This window comes from Diceros bicornis, chromosome 23, assembly GCF_020826845.1.
Source record: "Diceros bicornis minor isolate mBicDic1 chromosome 23, mDicBic1.mat.cur, whole genome shotgun sequence".
NCBI lineage: Eukaryota > Metazoa > Chordata > Mammalia > Perissodactyla > Rhinocerotidae > Diceros > Diceros bicornis.
This window is the reverse complement of record NC_080762.1, coordinates 33,203,215-33,226,012: the sequence shown is the minus strand read 5'-3', so window position 1 is coordinate 33,226,012 and position 22,798 is coordinate 33,203,215. Positions and strand designations below refer to the sequence as shown.

At 34.7% G+C, this 22,798-nt stretch overlaps 1 protein-coding gene across 1 annotated transcript in view; it reads right to left on the bottom strand.

Moving 5' to 3' along the window:
* The window catches only part of ASCC3 (activating signal cointegrator 1 complex subunit 3), a 336,770-nt gene that overhangs the window by 300,235 nt on the left and 13,737 nt on the right, over window positions 1-22,798 (bottom strand). The window contains exons 2-3 of the mRNA XM_058566571.1: window positions 14,427-14,557; window positions 12,313-12,463 (exon numbers count right to left, since the gene is read on the bottom strand). Coding sequence (XP_058422554.1) covers window positions 12,313-12,463; window positions 14,427-14,516 — 241 coding nt within the window. The 5' untranslated portion in view covers window positions 14,517-14,557. The remainder of the gene's footprint in view (window positions 1-12,312; window positions 12,464-14,426; window positions 14,558-22,798) is intronic.

Genomic DNA, 22,798 nt, shown 5'->3' with positions numbered 1-22,798 from the left:
CAGAAGGGAATCCTAGTAAACCTAAGCGCTTCTCTGCTTCTCCATCAGCTGGCTGAACTAGCACACAAGTGACGGGCCACATCGAAAGGAGGGGGGAAGCCTGGGAAAACGCCTGTGGTGCATTTCTAGAGGGGAAATTTGTAATGAGTAGCCATGTTATTGTTTTCTTACACCATATCCAAAACTGAACATGCTAGATTAACAGTGAGGATCTTGTTCACAAATAACCTCTTTTTTCTTCATTTCCCTTTATATTTTATGTACAATTTAGTACCGAGTAATCTTTTAAATGATTCTTTATTAGGCTGAAGCTCTTTGGTCAGTTAACGTTTGCTCCCAATTCTTCAAACTTCTGTTTCACACTGCTGAATGTGCTAATCTTTCTGAGAGAAATTTAAGATATTTTAAGTTTAGTTTTGTCCTCAAGATAGTCTCAGTAAAGAATAAAATATACACTAAATAATCAACTAGCAAACGTTTGAATGAAACTTAAGATCTCCAGATATTTAAGGAAGCTAGTCTAGATACTTAACCACTTGAATATTCATCTAATTTTCTATCCATAAAACACTGAACAAGATAAACTGTAAACCATAAAACTGGCCCTATACACCTGGCACTGCAACTGCAACACATTTAAAGAGATACATTTAGGTCACTAAAATACTTTTTATTCATAATATATATTTGCCCTGCCCACTTCACAGTTATATTGAGAGCAAATGAGATGTATGTGAAAAGCAGAGTAAACTGTAAAGATATAACTGGTAACTTGATTACTGTAACATTATAAAACAAATTTTTAAAATCAGAGTTGAGTGATGACTAAAATCTTAAATCGTCCTCAACACACAATTTACTTCTATATTTTCCTTTGGTTGCAAAATATTAAGAATTAAAGAGTTGTAAATTGTTACTTTTTTTAAATAGCCTACCTTAATAGTTGAGGAATTCTTAAAAAAAGGACAGTCAGGAAATTTTAATTGAAAATTGAATAAAAATATCCATCAACTGCTTGCATCTATCCTTAACTGCTAAATATTCAATCTAGAAGTTGTCAACAAATGAGTTCCTTCACCAGTTAAATCTTCATTGTTTAGTAGAAAATATTATATAAATATCTTTTATACTTGTATTTTAATATTGAAATGTTCAAAGCAGCCAATTTTTTCATGTTATATCCAAACTTTAAATGTCCATTTTACCCCTGACACTTGATCTGCAACTATAAATATCATAATTATAACCCTGCATCAACTCAAGCTCATTCCATTTATTAGAAATATCAGCAAGGCAGGCAAGCTGCTATAAACATGTTATATTTGAATAAAGATTAGCTAACTGATTTTTTTTAAATGTTAATTATGATGATGATTTCTTTTACAAATATGTAGAATACTTGTACCAGCAACTTTCCTAGGTCAGCATTACACATACAAAAGTACAAAAATGATTCAACTTAAACATACACTATCCTATACCCTCCTCACTTTTTCCCTCTACATATTCACCTCCAGTGCTTGTTAGTGTACTTTTTAAACAAGTACAGCATCTAATACTGTCACATGAATCTTAAAAGTATTTTCCTCATTTTACTGAGAAACTCAGATACAGAGAGGTTAAATAACTTACTAAGACTACAAGAGCCAGGATCTTCTTTTTTCTCTCTTTTTGCATTATACCATCTTTCAAATAATCACCAAATTATCAAACTTACAATGTAATAGAGATAAGCATTTACCATATGGCTTTTTGGAGAATAAACTGAACAATTTATGTGATATAAATTAAAAATTGCCTAAGTAATGTCAGTTAATAAAATGAGCTTCATTTATTTTAGAGTATAACGGTGCATCAAAGCACCTCCAGCAAAACCTTGCATTAAGTAGGCAGAGTTTTCAAGAAATGTTAAATATAGTAATTTGAAGGAGTTGCTTAAATGTTAAGATTATTCCTACACTTATACAGAAATTATTACCTTCAGGCTGAGCAAATAATTAAAGGACAGCAAACAGAGAAACACATTTGGTAGAGAAAAAGAGTAGTAGTTCAAGGGATTAAAGAGTCCAAGGCACTTCCCCATGTTTTGAAGTCAGCCATTTAATTTCATGTATATTCATTACAAAATGTGAATACTCATCTTACACTGTAGACTTTAAGTCAGCATTCAGCCACGTATTACCATTTCTAGTACTATAAAATCCTGCATTAAATTATAACTTAACTTCCCAAGCAACCAAATAGCTAACATAAAAGTTTCAATTAGATTTTATACAAAAGCTTCCGATAATAAAAACATTATTTTGAGCAATACTAAGGTAATAAACTGTGTCTCTGAACAAATCACATTGCTCATGAGATTTAATTAGCATTTTTTATTTTTTTTAATGCCCAAGGAAAAACATCAAAAAAAAAAAAAGGATGATTTGAAGTACAGTCATGTGTTGCTTAACAACGGGCATACGTTCTGAGAAACACGTGGTTGGGTGATTTCATCATTGGGCAAACATCATAGAGCGTACTTACACAAACCTAGATGGTACAGCCTACTATACACCCAGGCTTTATGTTACAAATCATACGGGACCACCATCGTATATGCGGTCTGTCGACTGAAACATCGTTACGTAGCGCATGACTGTATACACTTCAGTGCTGCATCTATTTATCAGATGCTTAGTACTTAGTACTAATACTATAAAGAAAATTAACTGCAACCTTAAAAATGCCGCTACTAAGGAATGCAGTGTAAATTTTCTTATGCTTAAGGAGTCATAATAATTTGTAAATGAAGAATAATATACTGATAAACTAAAGCAAACTGAAGAGTTTATCCCACTAGGAAAATATTTCCATTGCCACTGCTACAATATCCATTCAATTTGTAGTTGGTTTCCATATCCCCAAGTAATCTGAGCTGCCTATTTACACAGCAAATACATTAGCAAAGCCATCTATGATTTTCATTAAGTTATTCTGTTCTTTTACTTTATAATTTCTCTTGTGAAATGGACATAAATATAACACCTCTGACCCTGAAACATGCAAACAAAATCTAATTCTGTCCCCAAGTTTCCTTTTCCATGAATTTCTTCCTGACTTACTCAAGGACAGTTCCTGCCCTTTGAGTACCACCATATCACTGGGCACATACATCTATCATAACATTTAACCACACAGACCAATTTGTTTACCAATGGCTACTGGTACATCTAGGTTATAATAAAATTATTTACTGACAGCCATTTACCAAGCTGTACTCTAGGCACTTTGTAGTACTGCTTCACATCACAACAACTACACAAGTAATAATTACCATCACCATAGTATAGATGAAGAAACAGGTTTAGTTAATTAGCTACCCAACAGTAAATAACAGAACTAAATCTGTATGTACCACATATATTAACTGAAAACTTGAAATTATCCTAAGCTATAGGAAAATAATTTTATGAAAACTTAAAACTGAAAATGAAATAAAGAAATGAAAATGAAATATTGTTGCAAATATTCTAAACAAAATATTAGCTTACTGGATCCATCCATTTATCTAAAAATAAATTACAAGCAAGTAGTTTATTCCAGGAATGCAAAGATGGTATCAGAAAATCTAGCAGCACAATCTACTCTAAAAAAAAATTAAAGGAGAAATGTCTAGTGCACAGATATGATGACTAGAGGTGGAGTAGACATGGTGAACAAAAAGGCAACAAACATGAAGAAAAGGCCAAGCCATAAGCAGTCTAGACGGGCCCTAACATTATCAAGCTGCTGAATCCTACGGAGGGAATCTGTCAGGTAAAACAAATACACGCACTTGGTCTCTTTGTCACTGGAGTAGGTTTTGATATCTGAGCTGAATACATTGCTAATACATATTTTTATGAATGCATAAATACGTAATAAAAATATAAAAACAGGCATGAGAATGATAAATACCAATTTATTCATTATATTTATGATTTGGTTACCAGAGACTGAGCAGGGTGCATAAGGAGTTCTGACCATAGTGATAAGATTTTATTTCTTAAAAAAGAAACTCTGAATGAAGGATAGCCAAGTTAAGCTGTTGGTGAATATACAGGTATTTGTTTTATTATTTTTTTTATTTTTATCAGTATGAAATATTTCATGAAAATTGTTAATATAAAAAGCTAAAATAATACTTTTTATTGAATATAACAAGAATATATACAGTACACATACACCTCAAAGAATTATCACAAAATCAATACACCTGTGTAATTTGGGTATCTACTTCCAGAAACAGAACATCAGCTCCCCAGAGACTTCTCTCATATCCACTCCCAGTCATTACCCACTTCCTCAAAAGTAACCACTCTCTTGACTTCTGAAACAGAGATTAGTCATGCCTAATTTTTAGTTTCATATAAACAGAATCACACTATCTGTTTTTTTGTGTTTGGCTTCTTTCAGTCAACATTATGTTTATCAGACTCACTTCCAATGTTACATGTAGCTGTAGTCTGTTATTGTTATAAGACAGTCTACATATCATAATTTATCTATGCCACTATTTAACAGTGAATTGGGTTGTTTCCACTTTAAGGCTATTACAAATAACGTTGCCATGAATGCAAGTGTCTTTTGTGTACATGTGCAGGCATTTTACTGAACATTTATGTACATATTACTGAATAATATGTACCAAGATTTAAAATTTCACTTGTCCAACCACAGTAGATGCTATCAAACAGTTATTCAAAGCAGTCCTCCCAATTTAAACTCTACCAACAGTGGATGAGAATTCTTGTTTCACATTCTTGAGTCTGACCAACAACTGACATGTCAGTCTTTTTAATTTTAACCATTCTGTTAGGCACGTAGTGGCACATCCCTGATTGCTACTAAAGCTGGGCACCTTTTCATGTTTACTGGCCATTCAGTTCTCTTCAGTGAAGTGCTTGTTCAAGGCTCTTGCTCATGTTTATACAGGATTATCTGTCCTTTTTTTGATTTGTAGTAGCTCTTATTTAATGTAGATACAAGCTCTCTTTTTGGTTATATATATTGAAGCTATATTCTCCCACTCTATGACTTGCCTTTTTACTCTCAAAATAAAAACTATCAGTTTTAATGTAGCCCAATTTACCAATCATTCCCTTTATGAGTGCTTTCTGTTTTGTTTAAAAAATTTTTCCATATACAAAGATCATGAAGATATTCTTCTATATTATATTTTAGAAGATTTATTGTTTTGAGCTTCATGTTTCATTTTATAAGCTGCTTAGAATTATCTGTATAGGTACATTTTTTTCCTATGTATATCCAGTTGATCAGCACCATATTCTGAAAAAACAGCCATGTGTCACTACCTGGGTCTTCATAATAAATCAAGTGTCCTAATATCCATGGGTGAGTTTTCAGACTCTAATCCATCCCACTGGTCTATTTGTCTATCCTTAGACCAACATCTCACTGTCTAAATTACTGATCTTTATAATAACATCTGGTAGAATAAGCTCTCTCTCTCTATTTTTCAAGGTTGACTTGGTTGCTCTTTGCCTTTGAATTTACAGATAACTTTCAGATTATTTTGTCCATTTCCACACACAAACACACATCCTCCAAGACAAATCTACTGAGATTTAGATTGGGATCGCATTGAATCTGTAGATCAATTTGGGTAAAAATGATATCTTTACAATAGTAAGTATTCCAATCCCTTGTATATTCCTCCATTTATTTAGATCTTCTTTAATTTCTCTCAATAATATTTTAGTTTTCCATCGGGAAATCTTGCTCATCTTTCATTAAATTTACTTCTAGGTATTTGATAATTTTTAATGCTTTGTAAATGGGATTTTTTTAATTTGCTCCTGGTAAGCAGAAATAAAATTGATTTTTATATTAACTTTGCTAAATTCATTTTCTAAAGATACAGTGATGTAAATAATGGCAGTTTTTTTCAATTTTTATACCCCTTCTTTCTTTTTCTTGCCTTATTAGTAAGGACCTTAAGTACAGTGCGAAACAGAAGTGGTGATAGGCATTTTTGTCTAATTCCCTATCTCAGAGAAGCTTTTTCAACATTGCATCATTAAATATGATCTTTGATCTAGGTTTTTTTAATACTCTTTATCAAATTAGAGAAGTTCCCTTCTATTTCTAGTTTGCTAAAAATTTTTATCTTAATTGGATTTTAAATATTCATAAAATGCTTTTTCTTCATCTACTGACTAATCATGTGATTTTTAAACCTTTATTACGTTATATGAATTACACTATTTTCCCCTATTTATTAACCCAATAATTAACATTTGTGCACTCATGGGCGCTTGCCTTCCCTCTCTCTCATACACACATCTCACATGTATTTTTTTTACTGACCCTTTGACAGTACATTGCAGTCTTCATGACGCTTCCCTATAAACACGCTGTACGCGTCTCCTGAGCTTTAGGATATACTCTCACATAGCCATGCCACCATTATCTCACTTCAGATTTAGTATTACCTAATGACACACAGCACATATTCACATTTCTACAACGGCACCCAAAATATCTTTATAATTTTTTCTGATCCAGGATTCAATCAAAGATAGTACAATGCATATAATTATTATATGCCTCTAACCTCTTTTAATCTATAATAATACCCTCCCATCTTTTTAAAATGACATATGATATTTCACAGTAAAGCCATCAAGACATATAATCTTTGTGTGAAGGTTTTTAACTACAGACTCATTTTCTTTAACAGTCAAATATTCAGATTTTCTATTTCCTCTTTTGTCCATTTTAATTATTTTTGTCATCTCAGTCCTTTGAATCTGTCAAAAGCTCTGCGCATCTTCTCATCCTCCTCTTCTCATCCGGCCTCCTCTTCTGGAACGGACAGTCACCTCCAGGAAAAAGTGGCCCAAATGCCAGGATCACATTTTCTGGGTTTACTTCTGCTTCCAGATCTTGGCCCCATAATCCTTCATTGCTGTAGTGGTACTCTGATGCAGTCAAATTTTATATTTCACAGTTTTTCTAGTTTTTCTCAGCAAAGAGTTGTTCCAAATTACCTTGTCTGCCAATTTATGGGAAGTGGAACTCTGAACTTTTTTGGTACCTGCAGTTTTCAACGTAGCTATTTTTCACTAATATTCCTGAAAAACCTCCTGCCACATCCAATACACAACAGATCTTTATTCTTCTAAAGGTCTACCATTACTTCCATAGACAGAATTGTCAGATCCTGCTAATATCTTTTTAAATCTCCTTTTCTAGTCATTGCATTATAAACTGCTTTCCACTCTTGGTTTTGATTCCTCACTTTTTCATAGTAAAATTTTATTTCCTTGAGAACTCCAAAGTATAATGGATTCCCACATTCCCTAAACCATTCTTTGTAAGTCACTCCTGTCCAACCTACCTTTTGATTCATACTTTTCTTAAAGATAAAGTTAACAAAGGTAAAATGCATAAACAGTCAAAACCCAAATAAAGCAGGGGCTATAAATTAGAAAAGGCAAAACAAACAGGTCTCTGTGTGGCAAAATAATTTGAATAAACTGAACTGAAAAAAACTAGTTCAGTTCTGGTTGAGTCCTGATTGGTACCCAGATCAGAGTAAAATCACTAGCTCATTCTGTTCTGGCCCTGGGAGATTCAGTCACAGAGCTGATTTGGGAACTGTCAGGTCTTTCCACTAACCTTCCCACCATTCTTGACCCCCATTCTTGACACTGTGAAAAATCTCATCAGCCTCCAGAAATGAACACTTAAAACTCTAAGTAACAGAGATACATGCCTAATACATGATGCATTTTACTGATTGCCACTCTCAATCTTGACCTCTTTATTTTCAAAATTGTTTTTACTTAGAGCACATAAAATGTATTGACAAAATTTCATTCCCAACAGAATTTAGCTTAATATGACTATGCTTATCCTTCAAAATTCATGGAGAAAATAACTATGTCTACAACGAGTATTTGGAGAAACTAAGAGTAAGGGCCAGTAATACTGTTTTTAAATAATTTATATTTTCTCCCTAAAGCTAAGTTTTATTATTAAAATAATCTTGACGGGAGAATAAAATTGTAAAAATGTATGGAAATATATTAAATGTAAATCTGAGAGGAAAAAAATACTTTAAAATAACAACAAAAAAACTCTGCCACTTGTAAGACATTGTCAGCATCAGCGATAGCAAAGACCATAGAAAGACTTGTAGTTGGATTCTCAGTACTTCATTTATTTACTGAACATCCACTATATCCCTTGCATCATATTAGGCACTGGGATACAAAGATGCTGTGATTCCTGGAATCCCTGTATCATCAAGGCATTCACAGCCCATCAGGGAGGGAAGAGAAGTAAACGATTATCAAATATTGAGAAGGTATTCTAAAAAAGTATGAAATAGATGATAGTCTAATGGAACAATGTCCACTAAGATTAGAAAGGAATAACAGAGGACACGAATAAAGCCTAAGCCATTTCTTCGGAGATGAGAAAGCATTTCACCAGCTGAACACAATAGCGAAAGTTATTTTAACACATAAATGACAGAGAGAAAAAAATACCACTGTCAGGAAATTAAGATAGTAAACACTGCATATATTAGGAGTAAAGGTTTCATGTGACAGAATGGTAAGGAGATGAAAAGGTAAACTGTTTCAATTCATAAAGAAGCTTTTCTTATGTCCAATCTAAGGAATTTCGTCTAAAGAGTAAGCTGAGACTAAAAATGAGCTTTGCTTTTTACAAAGATCAGTCTAGGGACAGCAAAGAAGTTGAATAAGAAAGGAAGGCTGAGGCAATGGGCTACTGCAGTAGTTCAGACATGAGACAGTAAAAGCCTAAACTAAGGTGATGGCAAATACGTAGTGGGAGTGAGTTAATAACAGCTGAGGGGCTGGCCCGGTGGCACAGTGGTTAAGTTCACACGCTCCACTTCAGCGGCCTGGGGTTCAAGGGTTCGGATCCTGGGCGTGGACCTACACACCACTCACTAAGCCATGCTGTGAAGGCCCACATACAAAGTAGAGGTGGATTAGCACAGATGTTAGCTCAGGGACAATCTTCCTCAAGCAAAAAGAGGAAGATTGGCAAGAGGTGTTAGCTCAGGGCCAGTCTTCCTCATCAAAAAAAAAAAAAAAAGAATAGCTAAAAGGTAGACTTGACAGGACATGACCTCTGACTACAAAGAAAGGAAAGAACCCAGGATTTCCACCGGGTTTCTATTTCAGAATTTGAGTCTAGGCCTACGTTCACCTGGGAAGCACTAGCCTTCATAGGCCCTGTTTCTTCACATACTAAATGAAGGGATTGGACAAGATGTCCCTGATGTCCCCTCCAGCTTAAAATACCTATTACTCTAGTCACAGTACAACGTACAATGTACTACTCTAGCCAGTAGTACTCTACTGACTAGTCAATATACATGATCTTAAACAAGTACCTCATACTATTATATTACACTCAACTGAACTGTGATTGTTCTTTTTTCTTTATTCCCTTGCTCTACCTTTTCAGTACAATTACACCAAAATTACCTGTGCTAAAAGAGCAATACAAGAGAAATCATGAAGACATTTTTCTCACGAGACTAATCTTTTCAAAGCTGCTAGTTTTAATTACATTTCCAGTATCAGCAGTATTTTCATCCAGAGAGTGGCTGACTACCGGCCAACTATTAGTTTCACTAAAGCTAACAGTTATTCAACTTGAAAGCAGCATTGAAAAGTAGGTATAACAGAGCAAATGCCTAAATCCAACCCTAAGATTTTATCTATCATGAAAATATTCTTTTGAGACATTACATCTCAAAATAATCAATCCATATACACATCAATAGATCAGTCCCTGAGTATGAATCAGATGTTTCAGCAATAGGCAAAACTCCTAGGATTACATATAATGACCGGTATTTAAAACAATGATTTTTGACTTGTCAAAGACATTCGGGGAAGTAGTCTAAAGGGTAATTTATTTTTTTAAAAATCTTAATTTCGGGGCCAGCCTGGTAGCGTAGTGGTTAAGTTATGCGCTCCGCTTCGGCAGCCCAGGGTTCCCAGGTTCAGATCCCGGGTGTGGACCTACACTCCACTTATCAAACCATGCTGTGGCAGGCATCCCACATATAAAGTAGAGGAAGATGGACGTGAGTGTTAGCCTAGGGCCAATCTTCCTCAGCAAAAACAGGAGGATTGGCAACGGATGTTAGCTTAAGACTAATCTTCCTCAACAACAACAACAACAAACTTAATTTTCACATCATCTATATAAAGAAATAATTTAGTCACAGTACTGAATAAGTTCAGTATTTTATTACTGTTTTTGCTAAGTATTCTGAGGCATTTTTATAATGGAAGAATAAGGACACTCTCTATAGTTTTTTTTTTTTTTTTGGTGAGGAAGTTTGGCCCTGAGCTAACACCTGTTGCCAATCTTCCTCTTTTTGCTTGAGGAAGAGTGACCCTGAGCTAACATCTGTGCCCATCTTCCTCTGTATGTGGGATGCCGCCACAGCACGGCTTCATGAGTGGTGCAGGTCCTCACCTGGGATCCGAGCCTGTGAACCCAGGCCGCCAAAGTGGAACACACCGAACTTAACCACTACGCCACTGGGCCAGCCCCTCTACAGTTTTTGAAAAGTACTTTAGTCAGATCAGATCAGCCCCCTAACATCTTAGAAATAAAGACAGTGAAGCCCAGAAGGGTTAAGATCTTAGTCAAGGTGATCTACACTGGAGACACTACATTTTTGCTACTATTTTCCAAAGAATCTAACTGCCTCTACATTCTTAAAATATAAAGCATGAATCGATGCCAAATGCTATCATAAATCTCATCAAAGTGCGCTTTATTTCCCCTAGGCTTAAGCAAACTCAACTCTTGCTAAAGCCCTTGAACTTCAGAAGATCATCTAACTGCAGAAATGTATACCATATTTATTTTGTACTTTCACAACTTAATAAGGACATTCAATTTAATATTATACTATATTACAAAACAATGATAATTAAATGATAATCAAAGTCAAAATACTTGAAAATAAATTTACAGATTTGATGATCATAAATAAGAAGACTTCAAGTGTATGAGATATAACAGAACACCCTCCAAAGTTGGTGTAGGGAAGAAACTGCCAACCAGCACATGGAAACGTATAGCTCTACATCTTCCCTCTACCAAGAAATCACCTGAGAAAACGTTTTCATTTATTTATCAAGTGACTCTTCATTAAGACCCTAAAATATGCCAAATACCGTTCTAAGCACTGGGGATGGAGTACTGAACAAGAAAAATAAGATCCTATTCTCATGAAACTCACATCCTAGTAGCAAAACACAAGCAATAAACAAACAAGCAAAATATCAGATAATGATGAATGTCATGGAGAAAATGTTATGAAGGGTTATAAGATAAAGATTGATTGGGTAACAACTTGAGATTGGATGGTCAGTGAAGGCTTCATTAAGGAAATAATTTTGTAGCTGAGTTCAGAATAACAAGAAAGGATCTACCCACTCTAAGATTAGACAGAAGAACATTCTCAGCATAGGGAACAGCATGTACAAAGACCCCAAAACAGGGACCAAGTTGGTGGATTTGAGGTAGTGAGAAAAGTCCACGTGTCTGAAGCACAGTTAGTGAGGGCAAGGATGACTTGAGGCCAGAGAGAAAGGTGGAAGCCAGATCACACAAATCCAAAGTACGAGTTTCAACTTTTTGTACATAGAAACCTGAATTTGGAAAATTTAGAACTACAGTACTGTTAACTATGCTTTTTAGTTACCAAAGTCTAGAATGAGATGAATAATTTCAATGAACAAATTCAGATATTTTACTAAACAGTCATTTGTTTTGTTTCGTTTTCAACCTTGTGAAAGTAACCTGTGTTAAGCACACAGTCTTACAGTCTCTAATTATAATTTCCGTCAAATATAATCAATTGATGAGAACATTAGTGTGCGACAAGAATTGAAGCAAAGTTCAGCTTCAGTGCTGCCCCTTACTACGTGCTAGGTAGCATCTCTAAGAGATTGAGCTACATGGCTTTTAAGGTTCCTTCAAGCTACATTAAATTTTTAATTTACCCAATCCTTATTTCAATCAAGACTGGTTTTCAAACTCTAAATTCCTATAAATCCCTCATGTTTGACTGTATTATAATTACTAATTTACTTCTGCCTCCCTGACTCTATCCTAAGCTCCCTGATAGATAAAACTTTCATAATTAGGAATACTTGCCTGGGAATGCTAGCCTTTCACTACATACTATTTAAAGTTTGAAAGAAAACTATTTTTGAACCTTAGTGGTTCTTTAAAAAAAACAAAACAAAACTATACCTATTTGCTTTGCAGCCTGCAATATATCTTTTAAGTCTTCATTTACACTTTGCATTTCACTCGTCTCCAGTTTTTCATTCAAGAATTTTACTATCTTCTTCCATGTCAGGTCCAAACCTACAATTTGTTCATGAAGTTTAGACCGCTTCATCTGAAACAGATAGCATAATACAGAGATATATTGGTTAAAGGTTTTCTCAAATCCATCACTTATTGCATCTATTTTACATTCCATTATACAACTTGGCACTACCCACAAGAATTCAAAATTATATCTATTCACATCCATATTTACAGCTCCCAGAAGGAGCTTTATTTAAATGTGATTTAAAAGAATCACATTTGTTTAAAAGTTACATTTAATGAAAGTTTCCTTTTTTTACAGTTTTAATCACATGAATACCATTATGAAATTATTTTCATACACCAAAGTAAAAAGCATAAAGTCCAACATCTAAATAATACAATTGGTAACATCCCATGTACCTCTTTTACATTTTTCTGCTTGTTTTTAACATAGCTTAGACCATATCGTATATAAGACTTTTATGGCATACTTTTTGATGAAAGGCATTTAAAGAAAATTAGATTCCTACAATGGCTTCAAAATATTCAAATCAGCATTGCTTTTCTAAGTATAATCCTAGAAGAGGTTAGGCATCCAAGAGATTCTTATCCATACACACTCTTTTCTTAATCTTTTTTCTCATTCTCAAGAACTGACCACAGAAAGCAATAAAAATTTTCCTTCACATCACTGGCTTTGATCCACAGATTAAACTTCATGAAGCCTTCTGACCAAATGAAAAAGTAGTGAGTCAGACAGAAAACTAATTTTACTCTTGGTTGTACTGACAATGTTGCATAATTCACTATTATTTCCCTTCCTCAGTTCTAATTTAAAATGGAGCTAATTAACCTGGGTTTAGGGGGAGGAAAACGGGCAAATATAGATAGGAAATAAGACTGGTCACAAGTTGAATTAAGTTACCACGATGGGTCATAGGTACATAAAGATTCATCTTACTTTTCTCTCTGTTTTGTATATGTTGAATATTTCCCAAGATAAACAGTTGTACTAAAATTAGGCTCATTATATCTGCCACTTTCTTTGCTCAGGGAAAAAAAAAGAAGTGTTTAAAAGCCTACAAGAACAAATGGAATGACATGGGATAAGCATGTAGTCCTTACTCACTTTTAAATTTTAAAATCTTCAGTTGTATCTCTAATATAAAGTAACTTGCAAAGGGCCTTAGTTGAGGAGAGGTAATAATTCAAGTTTAAGATAGCAATATTAATTAATTGTATAGATATATCCTTATTTTAATTGCTGTGGAAAATGCAAAACAGCTCCCATTGTAAAGAAGGTTAACTGTTTCGTGTGTAGTACAATTCTCTATCACCTTTAGAGGAAAAATCTATCTAAAGACTGTTACAAATCTTTTCTTCCTAGTCAGTAAAGCTACTAATGGAAAATTGCATAAGGACTTTAAGGAATAAAATTCCAACCTACTAGGAAACGATGTTAACATCCTACACTAGAATCAAATAAGGAGTCAGCAAAGTGACTGTTTTTTTTTTAAAAACAGCATAGGGCCAGTTCCTTCCTATGCTATATTATATGGCTCATTCCTTCATACACACAGTTCATACACCTTCAAGCCTATAAAGTCCACAACCAATTATAAGGACCATACACATGTCAATTATGAGACCAGCTACTGAATTTAAGAGATTAATATTCATATTTCCCACATTACGGTACAGACATTGTTTCTGTCCATTGGATAAGAATTTTACCAGAGACCTAAAAACTTACTCAAATGATCCAGAGGTAAATTACTGGATTAAATTACAAAAATAACTGTGGCAGGAACCTTAGCAACAGAAAAATTAACAAAGGATTCCATATTAGAATTCTGATTTTTCTCTTTGACAATACAGTTATAAGTGCTTAAGAAAAGTATTCCCATAGGAAACATCTGTAAACCCATACCCCTTCTTGGTATAACACCAAACAAGATAAAACTTACCATTTTAAGCACACAGAACTGAGAAAAAGAATGTCAAATATTGGTCCATATTTTATAACAGTTTTCATCTAAAAAATTTACCTTTAAGTCAGCCACTTCTTCATTATAATTATCTTGTTTGGTGACATTTGAAAAGGAGCGCAAGGCTCCAGTGAGACGAGGTAAAGCCATCTATTATTCGATCAGTGATCCGTACAATGAGAAATCTGAAACTGAAACAAAACAAGATGATATTTATCTGTTGGGAGGAGGTGGGAGAGGTAATCAAACTCAACAAATTGACCTATACAAGAGAAAAAAGAAACCAATTAGTTAAAAATCAATTGCTACCAATGTTAAAAAGTCCTCCTGACACATTTTCTATCCATGAAGTTTTTTTATAAAGCATTAACTATGGTCAGAGAAAGGAAAGGAAAACAAACAAAAAAACACTTGTTTGTGGGTACTACTATAATATTCCTTCAAAATGAGTTCTACAGATGCCCAAGTACAGGCCTCAAATACTGCATCACCAGTGCCAATAATACTGAGAGAGATGAAAGCACTTGCCCATCCTTTCCCCAGTTTTGTTTTATGCTCACTGATTTCTCTCACACAACATTACCCCTTGCTTTCAGAGTCTCACTGGCTTCTTCTCTTAAAGTATAAGCATGTTTCCATCCAAATGCATTTGATTTGCATTAGCAGTTGCCTCTGCTTGGAATGCTCCTCCTAAAGTTCATGTAGCTGGCTCCTTGACACACAGGTCTTGACTTAAAAGATACCACCTGAGATGGGGCCTTTCTTGAACACTCAATCTAAGACAGGGCAGCTACCCAGTTACTGTCTATCAGAGTACAAAATCTCAATTCTCTTTATAGCACTACTTAATATTTGACATTCTCCTGTTTATTTACTTATGTATCTGTTGTCTCACCCCACAAAGAGTAAGCTTCATGACAAAAAGACCTTTATTTCACTGAACTCCCCTAGCAAATAGAACAGTACTGGAATATTTTTGGCACTCAATAATTGTTTGGTAAATAGTAAAAGAAAGAAAAATGGAGAAAAGGAGATAATGGTAACAGGCAGACTGAAGAACAGGAGAAGAAAGAATTAAAGCAGCTGCGGAAGGGGAGAACTCCCAAAGAAAGAAAGAAGTCAGGGGCCGGCCCCGTGGCTTGGCGGTTGAGTGCGCGCGCTCCGCTGCTGGCGGCCCGGGTTCGGATCCTGGGCTCGCACTGACGCACCGCTTCTCCGGCCATGCTGAGGCCGCGTCCCACATACAGCAGCTAGAAGGATGTGTAGCTGTGACATGCAGCTATCTGCTGGGGCTTTGGGGGAAAAATAAATAAATTTAAAAAAAAAAATTAAAAAAAAAAAAAAAAAAGAAAGAAGTCAGATGACCTGACCTAATCTCCTTGTTTACAGGCTGATAACTAAACAACTAACCCTCTGGCAAACAGACTAATAACATTTACTATGAGGGGAGTCCTTATCTATGGAATACTCTTAGAGGGTTATCCTGGTTTAAGATTGCTTATTATAACAAAACTAAAATCTACAGGTTTATAAGGCATGTCTCCCTGGAGAACGTCATAGAAGCTATACAAGTCTCTAGCATAGTTCTCAAATAGGGATGGTTTTGTCCCCCATGGGACATTTGGCAATATCTGGTGACCCTTTGAGTTGTCACAACTGGGGAAGGGGTACTACTGGCTTCTGGTGGGTAGAGGCCAGTGATGCTGCTAAACATCCTATAACGCACAGGACAGCCTCCCCCAACAAAGAATTATCTAGCCCCAAATGTCAATTGTACAGAGCTTATGAAATCTCATTCTCGAGTATAAAATAAGAGATGTTTTATAACCCAGACACTTCCCACAGTATGAAATGACCCATGAATCTCAAATAAGAGACCTCAGTGATTAATTTGGATCAAAGAGCATGTGTGCAACACAGGAAGGAAATGAGTAGGGGGGCCATATAGGATGTCTTGGATCACTCCCTGTTTCAGTTCTTCTTCTTGATTGCTTATATCCTTAAAGTTACTACAAAGTTTAATACTTGCAAAATCTCTGATTCTTGTATTAGAAGAGTTAAATATGAGACAACAGTGTGAAATGTTTAACAAAATAAGACAGAATTTAAAAATAATGAAAAATAATAGAGTAAAAAATGACTAGACAAATTTGAAAATATAACTTCTAGAAATAAAAATATATACTTTTTAAATTTAAAAGCAATCAATGGATGGATTAAAAAATAGAGTAGACACAGCTAAAGAGATAAGTGGTGACCTGGAAGAGAGAGCGATCTGAAAAAACAACCAAGTATGCTGTCACAAACAGTCAAAGTATAAATTAAGCATGACAAAGAGAAACAAGTCCAAATATATCAAAACTCATAATAAATGTAAATAAACTAAACTTAACACTCAAAAGACTGACAGATTGAATTACTAAACAGCAATCAAGTAAACAGGAGAGCTGACACCTAAAACATAGGACAGAGAAAGGTTGCAAGTTAAAGGATGGAATAAGATCTTCCTGTAATAATAACCAAAAGTAGTTACTGGCTATATCAAAAATATCAGATCAGACAAAACAGACTCTAAAACAAAAGGTATTATTATGGATTTAAAAAAAAAAACTCTCTACATAATAATAAAAGATATAGCTCACTAAGAAGACACAAAAATTTTGAACTTGCATGATGCAATAGCCTCAAAATAAAGTAAAACAAATAGATTTCCAGAAGAAAGTAACAAGTCCAACATCAAAGTGAAAGTTCAATAACTGATCAATTATTGATAGGCCAAACCAAAAAAAAAAAAATCAGTGAAGGTACAGGGGACTTACAGAGTAAATTCTTAAGTTTAATTTAATAAACATATACAGAAATCTCTAATGATTAGAAAATATGTATTCTTCTCAAGTACATTTGTAACAATTTAAAATGGTCTATGTATACTAGGCCATAAAGCAAATCTCAACAAATTTCAAAGAATAATTACCATATAGATCAGGGGTCAGCAAACTACTCTTGTACAAAGAGAGAGAATAAATATTTTAGGTTTGGTGGGCCATATGCAGTCTCTGTCACATATGCTTTGATTTTTTTTTTATATAACACTTTAAAAGTGGAAAAACCATTCCTGGGCTCAGGGTGACCAAATTAGTTTGCTGACGCCGATATAGGTCATATTTCCTGTGCAAAATAAAATTAGATTAGAAATCAGAAACAAAACAAAAAGTAAAAAACATAGGTGATTGCATTGTCAATCAGTTAGGAAATGGTATAAGAATGACTGAGGAAAAAGTAGTTGGATTCTGTACATCACACTGAAAAACTTTAATCAGAAAAGTAAAATGATCCAATTTGCAAATAAATGTCCTAGCTAGTTGACTTTAAATTTCAACTACCCAGTGAGAATGAATTTAGGAAAGCATTTCTGGAAATGCTCTCAGGGAACTATATCTAGATTTTTGTAACACTGAATAACATACTTTCTGGAGTACTGGGAAGAAAAAATGAAAGCAGGAGTTAGTGGACAGCACAGAGCACAGATTCTCAAACTTGAGTGCATCAAAGTCACCTGAAGGGCTTCTCAAACTGCTGAGCCCCACGACCCTACTATTCACCCCCAATTTTCTGATTCAGCAGATCAGATGGCACTGAGATGGGGCACAAGAATTTTACATTTCCAACAAGCTACCAGGTGATGCAACAGGTCATACTTTAAGAAATACTATCCTAGAGATGGTATTATTTATTCTTAAACCACCATTCAATTTAGTCTCAAATCAATAGTGAACAGGGAGTTCCCATCTATTAAGAATTCAGTGGCCTGAGTTTAGGTGCACAATCTGCTTCCTAGAGCCTTTCTCAACCAGGGTCTGTGAGAGAATCAAGTCTTACTGAAAGTGAGTCGAGTGACTTTTTCTCAATTCTCCCAAGGATGGAACATAGTTAATATCATCCACAGAGGAGAAATAAGGCATACAACAATGCCTTAGGGCACTGGGGTTTAAATTCTCTACCTAGACAGAGAGACTGCAAAGACAGGCACTCTACTGATGATGACTGACATTAAATCAGAAGTCTTTAAAGAAAAGTCCTGACACTAAACTGAACATATTCTGCCTCAGAACCTACCTTTTACCACACAAGTTACTGCTTTCAAAATGTAGCATCAGAACAAGAGACATACGATATATGGAATATTTTGCTTCAGGCATGATCTTATGAATAAATGGGGTACTTGGGACCACTACTTCCATCATTTTGACATATCTCACAGTAATCTCCTGCATCCCTGGCCCCTCTCTAAAAAAAAAAAAAACAGAGTGAGACTTCATTGATTTTTGTTCTAATTCACAATAAACCTAACAAATCCTAACAAAACAAGAAATATACCTAATCTCTAAGAAGAGATCTAATAGTAGGGCCTGGTAAGGATGTAGCATTGTTACACACTACACTAACAGGAAATTTCAAAGCTCCCCGAGGTCTCATCAAAATAATCAACATGAGTTATATTTGTCAAGAGAAGTAAAGCACATTACTGGATTTTCTAATTTGGTTTCATCTGTTTTCTTCCTCAGATTGAATAATCAACACTGTAAAAATGTAATAGCTCATTTGCTCATGGTCACCTATGAATCATTTATTCACAAACATTTGAGTTTCTCCTATCTACCAGGAACTGTGCTAGGCACTGGGTATAAACAAGGTTTAAAGAACTCTGTTCTTTAAAACTCATTGTATTTTGTACCAATAAAAAGATCACCAATATTTAAGGGTATCTGAAATGTAGAAACATCAAATTGAGAAGACGTGGAGAAAAGGAGCAACATCGAGGGATGGACGAGTGAAAGTGCAGATAAGTCTGTAACACGGTGAAGGAGAAGGTGAATGGGGAGAGAAAACATGGTAAAAGGGACTTCCACCAAAATGACTCCTATTTTATTTGAGATCTGCTGAGACTGTTCAAAAGATGATGGATGATGAGATGGAATTTATGAAGATAGAGGCAAAAGTTTGACCTCACTATCAATAATAGAGAAGAAACGGATTAACAAACCATAACAGGATTTTTTAGGTAGCAAAGAACGCTCAGCTCATCTTGGAAACCACGAATTTAGAGTGGCAACAATCTGGCAAAGGAACAAAGGTTGATATGATCCAGGGTTAAGGTTTATAACACAGGGACAGTAGGAGGACAATGGGGCCTAAATGATGAGAATGATTAAGCGCTGGATTTGAGATGCAAACAAAAGGAAAAGATGTTCAACTAGGAGGTCTTAAAGATATGTCATAATGTTCACGGTTAAAATTTCTGATTTATAAGACTACAGTGAATACACATTAAGATAAACTGGCCTACATAGCAATTGTTACCTCGGTAATTTTTATTCCACATTTAGTATGGCCTACTAAATGACAAATGTATAATGAAAAATTCCTTTAATAATAAAGATTAACACCTCAGAACAAATATAATTTTTAAGACTGAAACCCTAAAAGCCTATTTTTTGCTGGCCAGAAGTACCCATCTGTTACTATCTGAATGAATCTTTAGAGTGTTGATTAGATACATCAACAGATAAAAAGAAAAGGTCTTGAAGAAGTTAATTGCCTTTTTTAACATTCAAATAGGGAAGAAAAAAAATCTGAGAATAATATATTTCCCTTTTTGAAATTATATAAGCCAATAAACAGTGGGCTAGAATTCTAATACACATTATTCTGAAGTACCACATAGAAAATTGTAAGATTTATTCTTCATATTCCAAATCTATGTTTCTGCACTCCTAAAAAGGGTCTGACTGCTTGACAGCAACTTCAGGAAAATACAGTTACTGTATTTTTCATTATAAACAAATAACAAAATCTCCAGAACAGCCAAACTATATTTCCTAATGAGTATAAAGTCAGCAATTAGTTGTTGGCAATCACGGATATTAGGGAACTATGAGGGGGAAAAAAAAGTCGAGTGATATAATGCAGGTAAGGGATAAAAACACTGGAATGAAGGAGCACCAATGTACATAAAGCAACTATTAACAAACCTAAAAGGAGACATTAACAACAACACAATAATAGTAGGGGATCTTAATACCCCACTTACATCAATGGATGGATCATCCAGACAAAAAGTCAATAAAGAAATAGTAGACTTAAATGAAAAATTGGATGAGATGAACCTAGTAGACATATACAGAGCACTCCATCCAAAAACAGCTGACTACACATTCTTCTCAAACATGCACGGAACATTCTCAAGGATAGATCATATGTTGGGAAACAAAGCAAGCCTCAATAAATTTAAGAAGACTGAAATCATAACAAGCATCTTTTCAGACCATAATGCTATGAAACTGGAAATGAACCATGAAAAAAAAACTGGGAAAGTGACAAAAATGTGGAGATTAAACAACATGCTACTGAACAACCAATGGATCATTGATGAAATTAAAGGAGAAATCAAAAACTATCTGGAAACAAATGAAAATGAAAATATGCCATACCAAACCATATGGGATGCAGCAAAAGCGGTCCTGAAAGGGAAACTCATAGCTATACAAGCCCACCTTAACAAACAAGAAAAAGCCCAAATAAGCAACCTTAAATTACACCTAACAGAACTAGAAAAAGAACAAACAAAGCCCAAAGTCAGCAGGAGAGAAATAATAAAAATCAGAGCAGAAATAAATGAAATTGAGACCAAAAAAACAGTAGAAAGGATTAATGAAACAAAGAGTTGGTTCTTTGAGAAGATAAACAAAACCCACAAACCCTTAGCCAGGCTTACTAAGAAAAAAAGAGAAAAGGCTCAAGTAAATAAAATTAGAAATGAAAGAGGATAAATTACAACAGATACCATGGAAATACAGAGGATTATAAGAGAATACTATGAGAAATTATATGCCAACAAATTGGACAATCTAGAAGAAATGGATAAATTCTTAGACTCATACAACCTCCCAAAACTGAACCAAGAAGAAATGGAGAATCTGAATAGACCAATCACAAGTAAAGAGATTGAAATAGTAATCAAAAACCTCCCAAAAAATAAAAGTTCAGGACCAGATGGCTTCTCCAGTGAATTTTACCAAACATTCAAAGAAGATTTAATACCCATCCTCCTCAAACTATTCCAAAAAATAGAGGAAGATGGAACACTTCCTAAATCATTCTATGAGGCCAACATCACCCTGATACCAAAGCCAGACAAAGACAATACAAAGAAAGAAAATTACAGGCCACTATCGCTGATGAACATAGATGCAAAAATCTTCAACAAAATATTGGCAAACCGAATACAGCAATACATTAAAAAGATCATACACCATGATCAAGTGGGATTTATACCAGGGACGCAGGGATGGCTCAACATCAACAAATCAATCAACGTGACACATCACATCAACAAAACAAAGAATAAAAACCACATGGTCATCTCAATAGACGCAGAGAAGGCATCTGACAAGATACAACATCTATTTATGATAAAAACTCTCAACAAAATGGGAATAGAAGGAAAGTACCTCAACATAATAAAGGCTATTTATGACAAACCTACAGCCAACATCATACTCAACGGGGAAAGACTGAAAGCCATTCCTCTGAGAACAGGAACGAGGCAGGGCTACCCACTCTCACCACTCCTGTTCAACATAGTACTGGAGGTTCTGGCCAGAGCAATTAGGCAAGAAAAAGGAATAAAAGGAACCCAAATAGGTAACAAAGAAGTGAAACTCTCACTATTTGCAGATGACATGATTTTATATATAGAAAACCCTAAAGAATCCGTTGGAAAACTATTAGAAATAATCAACAACTACAGCAAAGTTGCAGGGTACAAAATCAATCTACAAAAATCACTTGCATTTCTGTATGCTAATATTGAACTACCAGAAAGAGAGCTCAAAAAGATAATACCATTTACAATTGCATCAAAAAGAATAAAATACCTAGGAATAAATCTTACCAAGGAAGTGAACGACCTATACAATGAGAACTACAAGACATTATTGAAAGAAATCGATGATGACATAAAGAAATGGAAAGATATCCCATGCACGTGGATTGGAAGAATAAACATAGTTAAAATGTCTATATTACCTAAAGCAATCTACAGATTCAATGCAATCCCAATCAGAATCCCAATGACATTCTTCACGGAAATAGAAAAAAGAATACTAAAATTCATATGGGGCAATAAAAGACCCCGAATAGCTAAAGCAATCCTAAGAAAAAAGAACAAAACAGGAGGCATCACAATCCCTGACTTCAAAACGTACTACAAAGCAGTAGTAATCAAAACAGCATGGTACTGGTACAAAAACAGACACACAGATCGATGGAACAGAATTGAAAGCCCAGAGATAAAACCACACATATACGGACAGCTAATTTTTGACAAAGGAGCTAAGAACATACAATGGAGAAAGGAAAGTTTCTTCAAT